This window comes from Procambarus clarkii, chromosome 25, assembly GCF_040958095.1.
Source record: "Procambarus clarkii isolate CNS0578487 chromosome 25, FALCON_Pclarkii_2.0, whole genome shotgun sequence".
Classification (NCBI taxonomy): Eukaryota; Metazoa; Arthropoda; class Malacostraca; order Decapoda; family Cambaridae; genus Procambarus; species Procambarus clarkii.
Genome location: NC_091174.1, coordinates 45074445 through 45089930, shown reverse-complemented (window position 1 = coordinate 45089930; position 15486 = coordinate 45074445). Strand labels below are relative to the sequence as shown.

The 15486-nt window shown below is 39.9% G+C and overlaps 1 protein-coding gene across 1 annotated transcript in view; it reads right to left on the bottom strand.

Annotated features, from left to right (window-relative positions):
• Positions 1-10669, bottom strand: part of LOC138368597 (UDP-glucosyltransferase 2-like) — a 27980-nt gene extending 17311 nt beyond the window's left edge. The window contains exon 1 of the mRNA XM_069331125.1: positions 10629-10669. Within this exon, the coding sequence (XP_069187226.1) occupies positions 10629-10669 (41 nt within the window). The remainder of the gene's footprint in view (positions 1-10628) is intronic.
• Positions 10670-15486: the final 4817 nt, after the last annotated feature.

Sequence of the window (15486 nt, the reverse complement as noted above, 5' to 3'; positions counted from 1 at the left end):
ATATCATTATTGAAATGTGAACTCATTTAGCCAAACACAATATCTCCATTACATCTCTTAGGCATATGAATATTACGGTATACAGTTTTAACCCTCTATAACACAATGTAACGTAACGTAACGCAAATCAACTTTCTACAGACCAAATATCGTTTTTAAATGAAAGTATGACATAGTCCATCTTCGTTACATCTCTCACCATATAGACATATGGTGTTAGCATAATATGTGAAAAAAATAGTTGATTTCAATTCTTAGCTTGTTCTTCACATGTTCAGTGTTCATTCTTGTATTCCCTATGTTCCTTATCATGTCTTCATATTCTCTATAAGTTCATATTCCCTGCATGTTCACTCTATTCATCAACTTTTTCTTACATGTTTTCTGTGTTCATTCCATGTTCTACAAATGTTCACAGCATGCTCAGTTCAATTCTTTTCACCTGTTTTTCTCATTTTTTTCTGTTTTCTACCATTTTCCCCGTATGTTCACTATGTTCTTTGTCAGGTTTCATGTACATCATATGTTCTCTGTATAACTTTTATACTCAATATTCATGTTCTCAATGTTCTTAGCTTGTTCTTCACATGTTCAGTGTTCATTCTTGTATTCCCTATGTTCCTTATCATGTTTTCATATTCTCTATAAGTTCATACTCCCTGCATGCTCACTCTATTCATCAACTTTTTCTTACATGTTTTCTGCGTTCACCGTATGTTTCACTGTGTTCATTCCCCTACTTAACCTCAATTTTTTTTATGTTCTTTGTTTCTTTAAACCAATTTGTTTCTTCCATTCACTAACTAGTTCTTTGTCAAATAATATTATACGGCAATACAGTCCCCTCAACAATTTTAGTCACTCAGTTTTTATTGACAAAACTGTGTCAAAGTAATTCTCGTCGTAGTCAACTTAATAGTTCTACCAACCCGTTCTTAAACAAATCTACACTTTATTCAGTTCCAAATTTACAAAGACAATCCTTTTCTTGTAACTTCTTAACTAAAAATCTTTCGCCAATCAACTAAAACATAGTCACTTTCCTCATTTCTCAACTAAACTTATTATCCAATCAACCAAAATAGTCAAAGGAATCTTTCCAACCCTGTTCATAACTAAACTTATTCCCTAGTCATCAGAAAAATATCCATGTTCTTCATGTTTCATTGTCATTTCATAACTAAAATTATCCATCAATCAACAGAAAAGTCATATTCATCATCATTGTTCCTAACTAAAATTATGTTTTATCAAGTAAGAAAAATAACCAAAGTTATCTTTCATCGCTGTTCTTAACGGACATTACACTTTGGGAGCACAAAATAGTCTCCCTCGTCATGTTTGTCTTTTTCCTTAACTACAAGTATTCATCAGTCAAATAAAAATAGTTACTTCATCATGTTCCCTGTCATTTCTTAACTGAAATATCACTTCTCTCATCTGAAATAGTCATGTATAACCTCTTTCCATCACTGTTCTTAACTAAAGTAGCCTTTCACTTTGCTAAAATAGTCATATTCACCATTGTTCCTAACTAAAATTATATGTCGTTAAGTAAGAAATATAGTCAAAGACACTCTTCGAGACATCAAGGACTTACTCAAAGACATCATAGTTACTCTTGTTCTCAGAAGTCATTCTCAAAGTCATCACCGATTTTCTCAGAGTCACCAAAGTTATTCTCTGAGTTAACAAAATACTACTCATGTTCTCAAAAGACATTCTCAAAGTCAACAAAGTTATTCAAAGAGCTAACAAAAGTAATTCTCGGAGTCACCTTCGTTCTTCAGAGAAACTTTCCAAAACATCTTTGTTCATCAAAGTTATTCTCGGAGTCATCAAAGGTAATCTCTAACTCACTTTGGTCATTAAAGTTAATTTCTATGTTATAAAAGTTTGTCTCAGAGACATCTAAGTTAATCTTAGAGTTATCAAATGTAATCTCTAACTCACTTTTGTTCATCAAAGTTGATCTCAGAGTTAACAAAGGTAATCTCTAACTCACTCTCGTTCATCAAAGTTGTTTCAAAGTCATCAAAGTTAATCTCAGAGTTATCCAAAGATATTCTCATGTCCACAAAGTTATTCCAAGAGGACGTCAAAGTCAATCTCAGACATCTTCGTTCATAAAAGTTATTCTCAGAGACAACTAAAGTTATTCTCTAAGAGCTATCAAAAGTTATTCTCAGTCAAGATATGTTATTCTCTAAGTAACCTTCCGTTCATCAAAGACATTCTCTAAGCTCTCAAAGTTATTCTCTAAGACAACAAAGTCATTCTCAGTCATCAAAAGTTATTCTCAGACTCACCTTCGTTATTCAAAGAAGCCTTCTGAGACATCCTCGTTCAACAAAACTAACCTCAGAGCCATCAAAAAGTTAAATACAGTCATCAAAGTTATTCTCTAAGTAACTTTTCGTTCATCAGAGAAGCTTTCTAAGACATCTTTGTTCATCAAAGTTGATCTCTAAGACATCAATGTTGTTCTCTAAGACATCAATGTTGTTCTCTAAATCATAAAAGTTAATCTCTAAGACATCAATGTTGTTCTCTAAATCATAAAAGTTAATCTCTAAGGCACCTTCGTCTACTAGAGAAACTTTCCAATCCATCTTCGTTGATCAAAGTTATTCTCAGAATCATCAAAGAGATCTCTAATTCACCTTCGTTCACCAAAAGTTGTTCTCTAAGACACATTCGTTCATCAAAGAAACTCTCCGTCCATCATGTTATTCTTCAAGTCATCTTCAGTCATAAAATTTCTCTCCAAAATGTAACTAGTTCAGCTTTTCATACCAAACCCGCGCTTCTGTTAAAATATATTTTCTTAGTCACTTTACCCTAAAACTGTTCTCAGAACTACACTGTCCAAATCCTACGTAACCTATCCTCTCCACCCAATGTTACTTAGTTAGCGCAACGTTCCTAAACCTGACTTTACCTATCCTAACTTAACTTACCTTACCTTTACCTATCGTACCTAACTTAACCTGCATAACCTAACTTACATAACTTATCTACCTATCCTAAAGTAACCTAACTTGCTTTACCTAACTTAATCTACATTCCCAAACTGCTGTATCCTAACTTATCTAGTCCAAACCAGCCATGATCTAACTTACATAATTATTCCTGCTTGTCTTTTGTGTTTCGTCAATCATTGTCTCATATTCATTTACTCATTTCAAGGGTTAATTTCTCAAATGGACATTTTTGCATTTCAAGTGTTATTTGTTCAAGATTGTGTGTTTAACCATTTCAAAGGATTTTTGGTATATATGGGAATTTACTCGTTTCAAGGGCAAATTTCTCAGGCAAATTTCTCAAGGTCATTTTTGCAGATCAAGGGTTATTTGTTAAAGTTCATCAAGTTACTCATAAGTTGTATTTATTATGTTTGTTATTATTTATTTATTCGTATTCCCCAACCTTTTAACCTAACCTTTCAGATGTAGTAATGGTGTTTTTGACAGATTTGTTGAATATATTATCCTTTTCCTAACCTTTCAGATGTAGTTTATTGTGTTTTTTTGACGTATTTGTTGAATATATTATCCTTTTCCTAACCTTTCAGATGTAGTTTTGTTTCTCCTTTGTATATTTTTACCCAAACCCACCATCCCACTTAACCTTCTTTCCTTCTTTTACTTGTTTTCACATATAAGTTCATTCTTTATCTTAGTAATAATAAAAATTACAATAGTAAAGAATCAGATCTACTAAGAAAAACAAGAGAGCAAGTGAGTGAGAGCATGAAACGAGGAGAAAAGAGTAAGAGAGAGGGGGGAGGAAGAGCATGGGACCTATCTCTCTCCCTTATTCTCTCTCTTCCTCCCCCTCTCTCTCACTCATTTGCTCAAATGCTCTCTTCTTTCTCAAATTCAAGTCTTGTGCTCCCATGCTCTTCCTCCCCCCTCTCTCTTACTCTTTTCTCCTCGTTTCATGCTCTCACTCACTTGCTCTCTTGTTTTTCTTAGTAGATCTGATTCTTTACTATTGTAATTTTTATTATTACTAAGATAAAGAATGAACTTATATGTGAAAACAAAGTAAAAGAAGGAAAGAAGGTTAAGTGGGATGGTGGGTTTGGGTAAAAATATACAAAGGAGAAACAAAACTACATCTGAAAGGTTAGGAAAAGGATAATATATTCAACAAATACGTCAAAAAACACAATAAACTACATCTGAAAGGTTAGGAAAAGGATAATATATTCAACAAATCTGTCAAAAACACCATAAACTACATCTGAAAGGTTAGGTTAAAAGGTTGGGGAATACGAATAAATAAATAATAACAAACATAATAAATACAACTTATGAGTAACTTGATGAACTTTAACAAATAACCCTTGATCTGCAAAAATGACCATTTGAGAAATTTGCCCTGAGAAATTTGCCCTTGAAACGAGTAAATTCCCATATATACCAAAAATCCTTTGAAATGGTTAAACACACAATCTTGAACAAATAACACTTGAAATGCAAAAATGTCCATTTGAGAAATTAACCCTTGAAATGAGTAAATGAATATGAGACAATGATTGACGAAACACAAAAGACATGCAGGAATAATTATGTAAGTTAGATCATGGCTGGTTTGGACTAGATAAGTTAGGATACAGCAGTTTGGGAATGTAGATTAAGTTAGGTAAAGCAAGTTAGGTTACTTTAGGATAGGTGAGATAAGTTATGTAAGTTAGGTTATGCATTTTAAGTTAGGTACGATAGGTAAAGGTAAGGTAAGTTAAGTTAGGATAGGTAAAGTCAGGTTTAGGAACGTTGCGCTAACTAAGTAACATTGGGTGGAGAGGATAGGTTACGTAGGATTTGGACAGTGTAGTTCTGAGAACAGTTTTAGGGTAAAGTGACTAAGAAAATATATTTTAACAGAAGCGCGGGTTTGGTATGAAAAGCTGAACTAGTTACATTTTGGAGAGAAATTTTATGACTGAAGATGACTTGAAGAATAACATGATGGACGGAGAGTTTCTTTGATGAACGAATGTGTCTTAGAGAACAACTTTTGGTGAACGAAGGTGAATTAGAGATCTCTTTGATGATTCTGAGAATAACTTTGATCAACGAAGATGGATTGGAAAGTTTCTCTAGTAGACGAAGGTGCCTTAGAGATTAACTTTTATGATTTAGAGAACAACATTGATGTCTTAGAGATTAACTTTTATGATTTAGAGAACAACATTGATGTCTTAGAGAACAACATTGATGTCTTAGAGATCAACTTTGATGAACAAAGATGTCTTAGAAAGCTTCTCTGATGAACGAAAAGTTACTTAGAGAATAACTTTGATGACTGTATTTAACTTTTTGATGGCTCTGAGGTTAGTTTTGTTGAACGAGGATGTCTCAGAAGGCTTCTTTGAATAACGAAGGTGAGTCTGAGAATAACTTTTGATGACTGAGAATGACTTTGTTGTCTTAGAGAATAACTTTGAGAGCTTAGAGAATGTCTTTGATGAACGGAAGGTTACTTAGAGAATAACATATCTTGACTGAGAATAACTTTTGATAGCTCTTAGAGAATAACTTTAGTTGTCTCTGAGAATAACTTTTATGAACGAAGATGTCTGAGATTGACTTTGACGTCTCTTGGAATAACTTTGTGGACATGAGAATATCTTTGGATAACTCTGAGATTAACTTTGATGACTTTGAAACAACTTTGATGAACGAGAGTGAGTTAGAGATTACCTTTGTTAACTCTGAGATCAACTTTGATGAACAAAAGTGAGTTAGAGATTACATTTGATAACTCTAAGATTAACTTAGATGTCTCTGAGACAAACTTTTATAACATAGAAATTAACTTTAATGACCAAAGTGAGTTAGAGATTACCTTTGATGACTCCGAGAATAACTTTGATGAACAAAGATGTTTTGGAAAGTTTCTCTGAAGAACGAAGGTGACTCCGAGAATAACTTTTGTTAGCTCTTTGAATAACTTTGTTGACTTTGAGAATGTCTTTTGAGAACATGAGTAGTATTTTGTTAACTCAGAGAATAACTTTGGTGACTCTGAGAAAATCGGTGATGACTTTGAGAATGACTTCTGAGAACAAGAGTAACTATGATGTCTTTGAGTAAGTCCTTGATGTCTCGAAGAGTGTCTTTGACTATATTTCTTACTTAACGACATATAATTTTAGTTAGGAACAATGATGAATATGACTATTTTAGCAAAGTGAAAGGCTACTTTAGTTAAGAACAGTGATGGAAAGAGGTTATACATGACTATTTCAGATGAGAGAAGTGATATTTCAGTTAAGAAATGACAGGGAAACATGATGAAGTAACTATTTTTATTTGACTGATGAATACTTGTAGTTAAGGAAAAAGACAAACATGACGAGGGAGACTATTTTGTGCTCCCCAAAGTGTAATGTCCGTTAAGAACAGCGATGAAAGATAACTTTGGTTATTTTTCTTACTTGATAAAACATAATTTTAGTTAGGAACAATGATGATGAATATGACTTTTTCTGTTGATTGATGGATAATTTTAGTTATGAAATGACAATGAAACATGAAGAACATGGATATTTTTCTGATGACTAGGGAATAAGTTTAGTTATGAACAGGGTTGGAAAGATTCCTTTGACTATTTTTGGTTGATTGGATAATAAGTTTAGTTGAGAAATGAGGAAAGTGACTATGTTTTAGTTGATTGGCGAAAGATTTTTAGTTAAGAAGTTACAAGAAAAGGATTGTCTTTGTAAATTTGGAACTGAATAAAGTGTAGATTTGTTTAAGAACGGGTTGGTAGAACTATTAAGCTGACGACGATGAGAATTACTTTGACACAGTTTTGTAAATAAAAACTGAGTGACTAAAATTGTTGAGGGGACTGTATTGCCGTATAATATTATTTGACAAAGAACTAGTTAGTGAATGGAAGAAACAAATTGGTTTAAAGAAACAAAGAACATAAAAAAATTGAGGTTAAGTAGGGGAATGAACACAGTGAACATACGGTGAACGCAGAAAACATGTAAGAAAAAGTTGATGAATAGAGTGAGCATGCAGGGAGTATGAACTTATAGAGAATATGAAAACATGATAAGGAACATAGGGAATACAAGAATGAACACTGAACATGTGAAGAACAAGCTAAGAACATTGAGAACATGAATATTGAGTATAAAAGTTATACAGAGAACATATGATGTACATGAAAACCTGACAAAGAACATAGTGAACATACGGGGAAAATGGTAGAAAACAGAAAAAAATGAGAAAAACAGGTGAAAGAATTGAACTGAGCATGCTGTGAACATTTGTAGAACATGGAATGAACACAGAAAACATGTAAGAAAAAGTTGATGAATAGAGTGAACATGCAGGGAATATGAACTTATAGAGAATATGAAGACATGATAAGGAACATAGGGAATACAAGAATGAACACTGAACATGTGAAGAACAAGCTAAGAATTGAAATCAACTATTTTTTTCACATATTATGCTAACACCATATGTCCATATGGTGAGAGATGTAACGAAGATGGACTAAGTCATACTTTCATTTAAAAACGATATTTGGTCTGTAGAAAGTTGATTTGCGTTACGTTACGTTACATTGTGTTATAGAGGGTTAAAACTGGTATACCGTAATATTCATATGCTAAGAGATGTAATGGAGATATTGTGTTTGGCTAAATGAGTTCACATTTCAATAATGATATTCGGACAACAGCCAGAAAGTTGATCTCTACGTTACTTAATGATGATATAATGCGATGCAATCGTGTGCTAATATTTTATTTCTGTTAGAATGTAAGGGCTATTGGAGTTTGTGTAGACTTGCATACATTTTCAAACGCTATTTATGTAGGCAGTAGAAGGACTGGTTTCCCATTACGCTACATTGACTGTGATACAAGAACTGAAAAACAGACTTAACCCAGACCTATTTCACAATCGACTCACCGGTCTTATTCTCATCGATTGGTGTTTACATTGGATGACGTAGGTCTTAAGAGAGACAGCCTTGATGGAGAAAGATACGTGAACAGCGGCAGCAGGAGAAAGGAAATGATGTTACTTTCCCCAACTACTAAATGATCTGGAGAGAGAGAGAGAGAGACTGAGAGACTGAGAGACAGAGAGACAGAGAGACAGAGAGACAGAGAGACAGAGAGACAGAGAGACAGAGAGACAGAGAGACAGAGAGACAGAGAGAGAGAGAGAGAGAGAGGAGAGAGAGAGAGAGAGAGAGAGAGAGAGAGAGAGAGAGAGAGAGAGAGAGAGAGAGAGAGAGAGAGAGAGAGAGAGAGAGAGAGAGAGAGAGACAGAGAGACAGAGAGACAGAGAGACAGAGAGAGAGAACAGCAAATTATGATTTGTTATAATAATAAGATTGAAGACCAGCTTATGACTGGATATTCTTAAAAAAATACTATTTGAGCAAAGAATGGTGATACTAAAGCTTAGAACATAACATCCGGTCTGGGAATGGGGGCAGTGATGGTTTGGCCATGGAGGGGGGTGGTAGGGGTAAGGGTAAGTGGGGGTGGACGGGGAGAGGGTAAGGCCGAGCCATTACATCCTCCATCTCAATACACCTCAAACCATCACGAAGGTGAGACTGCAGCGAGAGGGGCTGCCGGTTCATTCATTCAGGAGTCTTGCAATGGATGTAGGACGAAGAGTTGATGGAGATTGAGTAAACATGCATACATTTCAATGATATTTATTTGGCCAGCAGATGTTGTGATCACAGTTAACAAGAACAATTTGTAGGTAGAGATCGCGTCTCCGTGACGATGTGAAATGTTTCTCTCTTTTAGTAAACGCTAACCTACTGACTTTGACTGAGTTTACTAAGTGAAGGGTCGTGTGGTGGACTTTAGAAGAGGGTGAGAGAGAGCGAGAGAGAGAGAGAGAGAGACTTAGAGAGAGAGAGAGAGAGACATAGAGAGAGAGAGAGAGACAGAGAGAGAGACATAGAGAGAGAGACAGAGAGACAGAGAGAGAGAGAGAGAGAGAGAGAGAGAGAGAGAGAGAGAGAGAGAGAGAGAGACAGAGAGAGAGACAGACAGAGAGACAGAGAGAGACAGACAGAGAGACAGACAGAGAGACAGAGAGAGACATAGAGAGACAGAGACAGAGACAGAGAGAGAGAGAGAGAGAGACAGAGACAGAGACAGACAGAGACAGAGACAGAGACAGAGAGAGAGAGAGAGAGAGAGACAGAGACAGAGAGAGACAGAGAGACAAAGACACAGAGAGAGAGAGACATAGAGAGAGAGAGTTCTTGACACACTATGTAACCCGCATATATGTAGAGAGAGAGAAGCTGTATAAATAATCAGATAGCTTGTTAATCAACGTGTGTCAAACTCCCAGGACTGCATTTTTGAAATTTGTATGTTGCGCTCATGGCTCACCTTTGAGAAAGAACAGTTGCCACACTCAATGCTATGTGCCCGGTGAGAGCTGTGTCATGAGAGAGTATGGTATGCCATATTGCTGTCACTCCCAGCAGTGTGGTGGTGGTGATGGTATGTGGGTATGTCCTGCTATGTGGATGGAGGGGGGGGAGGGGGGGGGGGATGACTGACTATGTTAGAGGTTGATGATGACATTCGCAACAGTTAGACCTCAGCCTTTGAAGAGGTAACCCGTAGTGGACATGTGGTGTCACTCGTCATAGCTACGTGGTAGGTATAGCCCACATATCCTTAGCGCTCTGAAAGCAGAGAGGCTACATAAAACTGTCATTCTTTAAGAAAAATAATGACTACTTTCACACACAAACCCACTGCCAGCTGTTACCTCCCTTTCCCCTCCTTCTCCCCCTCCAATCTTAGACCCTGCTCTCTCACGCTCCCCTCATCACTTTCCTGCCATGTAGGGGGAGAACTAATGGACGTCATTGATATCCTCTCAGGTATTGGGGCTCCCCCCTCCCTTCACAACATAACATACACTCCTCCTCTTCCTCTTCCTCCCTACATGACTGCATACCAACCACTTAGCTTCCAACCCCAACATGACACTCTCTCAAGTGACGCCTGGCCGGATGCCGCGCGTCATAAACATCCGGGAAATTCCCCTCCCAAACCCTATGTGACGACGACGACGCGCTGCGACTACGACGTCGCGCGCCACCTGGCACCCAACAACATGACCTCCCCTCTTTCCTGACCACATACCCAAACACCGGACGCTCACACGCGTCCGAAACGCGCCAAAACTTCCGGAAAATCCCCAAAAACCCTGTGTGACGACGACGACGCTCTGCGACTACGACGTCGCGCCTCACCTGCTCAGATGGCACTCAAGAGTGCCACCTGGGGCAGCTGGTGCGCGTCGCCGTAGTCACACTTTACACTACTAAGCTGGAGATGATGAAGCTGCAGCTGGAGGCACAGCTGCGCAGGGAAGAGCGTCAGCAGGAAGCACATCTGAAGCGTGAAGAACGAGAAGCACAGCTGAAGCGTGAAGAACGAGAAACATAGCTGAGATGGGAGGAGCACGAGCTGGAAGCCAAACTGAAGCAGCAAGAGATTGAAGCCAACAGAGAGGTTGAGCTGAAGCAGGCTGAACTAGGGCTAGCCCCACCCGCACCCCCACAGCAGGACCGCCAGGTATGAGAGCGCAATTTACCGGTCTTTGTGCCTAATGAAGCTGAGGGCTTCTTTGACCATTTCGAGAGGGTAGCTACCTTGAAGTGGCCAAGAGCAGAGTGGCTGGAGCTGGTCCAGGGTAGGCTCACAGGTGAAGCTCGCGAGGCTTACAACATGCTTGACCTCGAGTAATGCACCAATTATGATGCAGTGAAGAGAGCGGTGCATCACTCGTTTAAGCTAACTCCAGAGTGTTACAGGAAAAAGTTCCGAGAATGTACCCATTCGCCAGGTAAATCGTATGCAGAGACGGCGAGGGACATGGAAAGAAGATTTCTGAAGTGGTTGAAAGCTGAAGGAGCTAAGTGAGCTGAGGACATCAAACAGCTAATGGTCATGGAAAAACTTATGTCCGTGCTCTCTCCTGAGATCAGGATTAGAGTCAAGGAGGCGGACATAAAAGACCTGAGGGGTGCTGCTTACAAAGCCGACATGTTGGAGGAAGCCTTGCGACCATGCAGAGAGGGACCGCACAGGCTGCCGGTGTACTCTGGCTATGGGAGTGGTTTTAGGAAGACGGATAGATGGAGGACAGGAACGAGTTCTCCCAAGTCCCACCTCTCGAGTGGAGAGGGTAGGGGACTGAAAAGTTCTGTGGAACCAGTCAAGAAGCCCCAAGCTGAGAGTGCCGGATCTGTTGTTGTGCCGAGGGACGCTACGAGGGAGACGACGGAAGGCACAAGAAAGACCCACGGAGCGACGGTCTCTGGAGGCGTTGCCAGGGTGAGCGGTGGTGGAAGGTCACCGCCAAGAAGGGTCCGCTGCTACAACTGTGGAGGATATGGACATTTCGCGCGGGATTGCAAATGCCCTAAGCAGCGTGGGAACGTTGCTTTCATTAGGATGGAGGTCCAAGTGGCCGAGAACGTGCGGGGTGAGTCTGTACCAAGTGTGGAGAAGAAAATTCACCCCGTTCGTGTGTGAGGGGACGGTAAGGATGGGGGAGGCAGACCCCGTTCCTGTGAAGATATTGAAGGACACCGGGGCTGATTTTACCCAGGTGAGTAGAACCCTGTTCCCTGAGGGTTATGAGAATACCAGTGTGGGGGTGGCTGTTGTGACCACTGTGGGTGGCCCAGTGAGGATGCCCCTGCACAAGGTAACATTGGATTCTGATTATGGCTGTCAGACCCTAGTGGTAGGGGTCTGCGCCTCAATGCCCAAGATGGAGGCGCAAGTCATCCATGGGAATGACGCCTGTGGAGGATGTGTCCTCCCTAACCTCGTGAAGGGCGAGGAGTGCTTGGAGCACTACAGAGAGAAAGGCGGAGAAAGACGCCTGTGAGAATGGAAAGGGAATCGCTGAGGTGGCGTTCCCTGTATGCGCTGTGATCCCAAGGGGGTGCAACGAGCACGGAGTGAGTGGATCTGATGGGGCTGAAGAAGAGACGTCTGACAACCTGGGGGTCGATCACCTCTTCGTGGAACTCGGAGAACAGGTGGAGGGCGAAGGCAACCCGGATAGTGGGCTACAGGTGACCCTCGCCAGTTCTCTTGGGGTGGGCCGCGCTCGTCTGGGGGAGTTACAGCAGGTGGAGTTCCCAGAGTTGATTCGGGAGGCCAAAGGAGGACGTGCTGGCCCTGAGAGAGCCACACATTTTTATCTGCAAGATGGGATGCTGATGAGACAATGGAGGCCTGTGAGAATGGAGGTCAGAGAGGAATCACTAGGTATGAGGCACCAGGTAGTGTTGCCGGCCCAGTGCAGAGCGGCAGTGCTGGATCTGTCGCACTCTGTGGATTCTGCAGGTCACCTGGGAGTGACCAAGACTCTACGCAAGATCAGGGACCATTTCTACTGGCCGGGTATTGACGCCGATGTGAGGCGTCACTGTAAGACCTCACAGATCTACTGTCCACTCCTGCAATAACCGTTCCTACAGCTACTGAGGAGGAAGCAGCCCCGGAACCAACGCCTTCACACCCGATGACATCTGTTGCAGTTCCACCCACCGTGCCTGCAGCTGCACATCTGCCGCCGTGCCTCCTTCTGCTGCACGAGCTGCTACTACTCAACCTTCAATGATCACCGCCTCTGTTTTCGATTCATCCGATTTGTCAGACGAAAAAGTATCAGTTGGAGCACCATCCCCTCCTCAGCGGAAGCGCAAATACAGACCTGACGATTTCCTTCTGGACACTACACCTACAACCTCGAACGACAACACTGCAATGTCAACACGAAGTAAGACTACCACGAAGCCCAAGAAGACCAACCATCATAACTTGATGAGAAATGCCAGAAGGAAGAAGAAAGAAGAGCTCCAATGTCAGAAGAACAGTGACTGAAGACCCAAGAATAAAGTAACACCAACAACTACCACCAACTGCCAGCTGCCTGAGAACCGAGCCCCTGTGCGACGCCCATGAATGCAAATGGACAAACTGAGCTGCATACAGTTTCGTCATACATACAAGTTGTACTCCCTCCTCCGAACTGTATTCTGTTCCCTGCTCAAGTTTTCTGCATCCTCGCCCCAGCCTTCCATCCAATGCTTACCTGACCTAAGGTTTTGGATTCAATTCGAATCTTATATAAAAAACAACCTAGTTTCCGTTAAATGACCTATTATATTTGTAATCTTTAATTGTCTTGTTGAAGTTAAATTGACAAATTCCCACTGCTCACTCTTTTAGCTACAATTATAAAATGAAAATAGATTTAGCTGAGGATTTCATCAATGTTCACCTTGTATAAACATGACAGGTAACATCTTGTGGGTCTTCACTAGGTAATGAAAGCAAATTCATATTAGAGAGAAGATCATTTTGCTAACTATTAGAAGACTTTGGAGTTGAAATAAATCATTAAGACTATCATTTGTGGTATCTGTTCACAGGTAAGACAGCCCTTCACCTTGCAGCCTCTAAGGGTTACGTCCCCCTGGTGGAACTCCTCACTCTAGCTGGAGCAGATGTCAACGCCAAAGCTGATGGGGGTTACACTCCTTTACATTTTGCTGCCTTTGAAGGAAAAATTCATGTGTTAGAATCACTGTTGACGTATAACGTTGATCCCAACGTTCGCAGTAATGAGAGTAAGAACCATGTTACACTTCATACACAACTAATTGTGTCATATAAAAACGTTTTTTCTCAAAATAATTTTCTCATTATATATATATATATATATATATATATATATATATATATAATATATATATATATATATATATATATATATATAAATATATATATATATATATATATTATATAATATTATATATATAATATATATATATATTGTGACGATAATCTCCTTCAAGAGATTGAGCCTGCTCTTCCCTCCAAAATTACGTCTTCACAATTATATAAAAAGACTATGGAAGAAATGTCCAACAACACCAGCACCAGCAAGGCTTGCCAGGGTGAGCAGAAACGTATGCAACCAGCCACCTGTTCGAACTCCAACCACCAAACTACCCGTTGATCGCTACGGCTCCGCTGATTGGTCGCCGGTCTGGCTGCACCTGCACTCGCCCCCAATACTACCTGATGTCTGGGGTCGCCCCAACATCAGTCCTCAGAATGTTCCGTGCTTTCGTAGCCAGCACTCCTCCCAGCTAGACGTTAGCGTGTACTGAGAGAGGTGGTGGCTTTAAGCCAATATTCCAGCACCTCCCACTTAACTTTTGTGTTGCACTTCTTATTATTTTGCCTTAACGTAACTTTCATTGTGTCATTTAAGTATTCTTATTATTTTGATTCATTGATTTTATTATACATATTTGTTTGTCCATATTTTCATGTTTTGATTTATTTAACGTAATTAAAATTTCATTGTTAAAGTTTACTTGTGTTTTGTGTGTCTTCTCCTTACCTTACCACAGACGAAGTTCCAGTTTTCTATTTTTTTTATAACTATGTGACGAGGCCATACCCCTAGCCTTAAACAGCCGAACACCAACGCGTTACCGTCACAAGTTATATGGGGGCCTGTCCTAGGAGCTTCACTCAGGTACTGGTGCCAAGTGGTAATTTATGGTAAGCGTATTTAACTTTGTTAACGTAGCTTTACTATTTTTCATTCAATTTCATTTTTTATAAGGTGCGGTGTATTGTGCATTACGAGAGTAACATATAGTGAAGGTGAGACAACTTTGGATTACGTGGTGACTGTAGGCCTCAGTCATACTCTTAATTGGTCATCTCTCCCTCCTTGTTATTACTCGTGTTTACCATCTATGTCCCTTGAATATTTCTCATTCTGACAGATCATCATATTGGTACCCTGGTACTGTGGTCTGCCCCGGGTCAAGAGTACCCAATCTTCTGCAATCTGACTGTAGGAGGACAAAGAGGGCCATAGTTCCTCTAGCTCGAACTTTAGTTGCTGAATTGGGACCTCAGCAGCAGTTCTCGTCACCAGTTGACACCTCGCACCCCTACACGTCAGTCAGAGATGATGATACATACAACGGTAGGGAATTAGCTTATTTTTTCAGAGCACAAAAGTTCGCTAATTCTGTAAGTATCATATTAAATTCAGTGGGAAAAACTTGCTTTATGTCCTTTAGAGACTTGGCAAGGTATGCCTACATCCTTGGACTACCAATTTTACTTTTGAAGCATTTAACTGTTTCATTTGTGTTCGAAACTCTGTTTCATTTGTTAGTAGGATTTTCTTGCCCTTATCCTCTTACATGAGTACCGGGTACAAGATTTCCTGCGCCCTTGATTTAATTTAATCATTTAATATCTTTCACTTAACGTTAATTGTTAAAGATCACACAGGATAGGTGCCAGTTGCCACGTTGTCCTGTTTCTGACATTTCATTATTGAACATTCGTGTACCTTTATTTGCTAATTTCACCATGTTTCGTCTCCAAACTTTCCG